This window comes from Crocuta crocuta, unplaced genomic scaffold (genome assembly GCF_008692635.1).
Source record: "Crocuta crocuta isolate KB4526 unplaced genomic scaffold, BGI_CrCroc_1.0 scaffold1015, whole genome shotgun sequence".
NCBI lineage: Eukaryota > Metazoa > Chordata > Mammalia > Carnivora > Hyaenidae > Crocuta > Crocuta crocuta.
Window position 1 is genome coordinate 397,570 of NW_027532631.1, and position 2,167 is coordinate 399,736.

General features: G+C 40.5%; 1 protein-coding gene across 4 annotated transcripts in view; it reads left to right on the top strand.

The window, feature by feature from the left end:
• The window catches only part of LOC144245239 (phosphatidylinositol-binding clathrin assembly protein-like), a 42,433-nt gene that overhangs the window by 30,293 nt on the left and 9,973 nt on the right, over positions 1-2,167 (top strand). For all 4 annotated transcript variants that reach the window (XR_013339213.1, XM_077780661.1, XM_077780659.1 and 1 more), the window contains exon 15: positions 554-680. Coding sequence is in view for 3 of the 4 variants with exons in the window: in XM_077780661.1 (XP_077636787.1) it covers positions 554-680 (127 nt within the window). In the remaining variant the exon portion in view is untranslated. The remainder of the gene's footprint in view (positions 1-553; positions 681-2,167) is intronic.

A 2,167-nucleotide genomic window follows, 5' to 3' on the forward strand; every position in this document is an offset into this window, starting at 1 on the left:
CTTAAAATTCAGTACTTCTGCCTCTTACCTTAGTGCCCCTTCTGCCTCCCACCATGGGAGAATACTAGTTTTTTTCTCTAAATAAACTATTAAAATAGCTTAGAATAAAATGTATTCACTCAAGTCACTTCAAAAAAAATTTTTTTAACGTTTATTTATTTTTTGGGAGACAGAGAGAGACAGCATGAATGGGGGAGGCGCAGAGAGGGAGTCACAACTGAAAGCAGGCTCCAGGCTCTAAGCTGTCAGCACAGAGCCTGACGCGGGCTCGAACCCCCGAACTGCAAGATCATGACCTGAGTTGAAGTCGGAGGCTTAACTGACTAAACCACCCAGGCGCCCCTCATGTCACCTTTTTTTTTTATGTGAAACTGCTACCATTGAACTCTCTATGAACTCAAAACCCAGCAGAAACATTTAGTTTTATAATGATAACTTAGTTTCATCTACAAAAAAGCCACTGAGGTTTTTTTGGGCTTTGTTTTGTGACTTCATGCTTAAATGGTAGATTTGTCATTCTCCCCAATGGGCTGATTTATAAATCCCATCTTAGATCTGACACGAAGAAGCCTCAGCCTTCAGATACGGACATTCCCGGTGGACTGCAGTGGCAGCTGAATCCGCACACGTGCACATCAACCATCTGGAAGCGTGTTTCCACTCCTCCTGTTCATCGCATGGTAACGTTTCTTACGGATGATTACCTAGAATGCTAGAATGGTGGCAAGAGATCAAGAATTTGAGAGAGGGTTGCTAATAGATTGAAAGTTGAAATATGGGTCCCCGATAAATTATTTGCAATTCTCAGGTTCAAAAAGCTCCAGAAAACGAGTTTTGTTGTTGTTGTTAAGTTTGCAAGAAACTCTTTCGGCTGCAAAACTTTACCTGAACTACAATGAGGCTGTTGCCCTTATTTATGGAAGTGTAGATATTCACACCTACATTTTGCATTTGGATTTTGCTGCAGAGATATTAACATGTTTGTTTACAGGGTGCTATTTCAGTGCCCCCACAACCCCCAGGGTGTTACTAGTACGGTCTTTGTGTAATCTCTAAATTATTTTTCCAAAATAGAAAACATTTTGAATTCCAAAAAACATCTGGCCCCAAGGGCTTAAGGATGTTGACCTGTGCTATTTTTTATATGATTTTGCTTTGCTTTGTGTGTGTGTGTGTGTTTATACTTTTTTTATTTATTATTATTATTATTTATTTTTACAAATAGTTTATTGTCAAGTTGGTGTCCATATAACACCCACTGCTCATCCCCACAAGTGCCCTCCTCCATGCCCATCTCCCCCCTTCCCCTCCCCCCCCCCCCCCCCCACNCCTCAGTTTGTTCTCGGCATTCAAGGGTCTCTCATGGTTTGCCTCCCTCCCTCTCCCCCACTATTCTTCTCCTTCTTCTCCCCCATAGTTCTCCGTTAAGTTCCTCCTAATCCTCCTATACGTGCAAACTTATATGATTTTGCTTTAAAACCTAATTGCCCCAATGACATAAGACACTGCATGTTAACTCTTGAGCACATAGTGACTTTACTTTTCCTAATATGCAGCTGAGGTGTGTTCTAGGAGTGAGAATTTTGAGAGGATTTGGGAACCAGGAATAAGTAATTTCAAAACGTGCCGAGGAAAGGTGTGGCTATGCTGCTTCGTGGAGGACACAGATGACTAAGAACCTAGAGGGGTTACAGCAAAGAAGTTTTGGGCTTGGAATAAAAAGGAAGAAATGCAGGAACAACATAAGAGTTTGGGTCAAATTTACGTTCATAAAGCTATTAATAGTATTCCTTTATTTTCCTTTCAATGGCTACAAGGTCTGGTGATTTCCGTCTTTCAGTCTTGATTATTGGTGAGCTGCATCTTCCGTTTTGGCAATCTTGTTGCACTTGCCAGTGTTAGGAGTCATAACAACNTTTTAATTGTATTGATTTCTGCTTTCTAAATTTATTTTTTATTTTTTAGAGAGAGTGTGCATGCATGTGCGTGCAAGGGGGGAGGGGCAGAGAGAGAGAGAGAATCCTTCCTAAGTCTAAGAGCACTGGGTGTTGTATGTAAGGGATGAATCACTGAATTCTACTCCTCAAACTAATATTACACTGCATGTGAAGTATACTGGAATTAAGATTTAAAAAAAAAAAAAAACACCTTAATAAAGACAAAATCT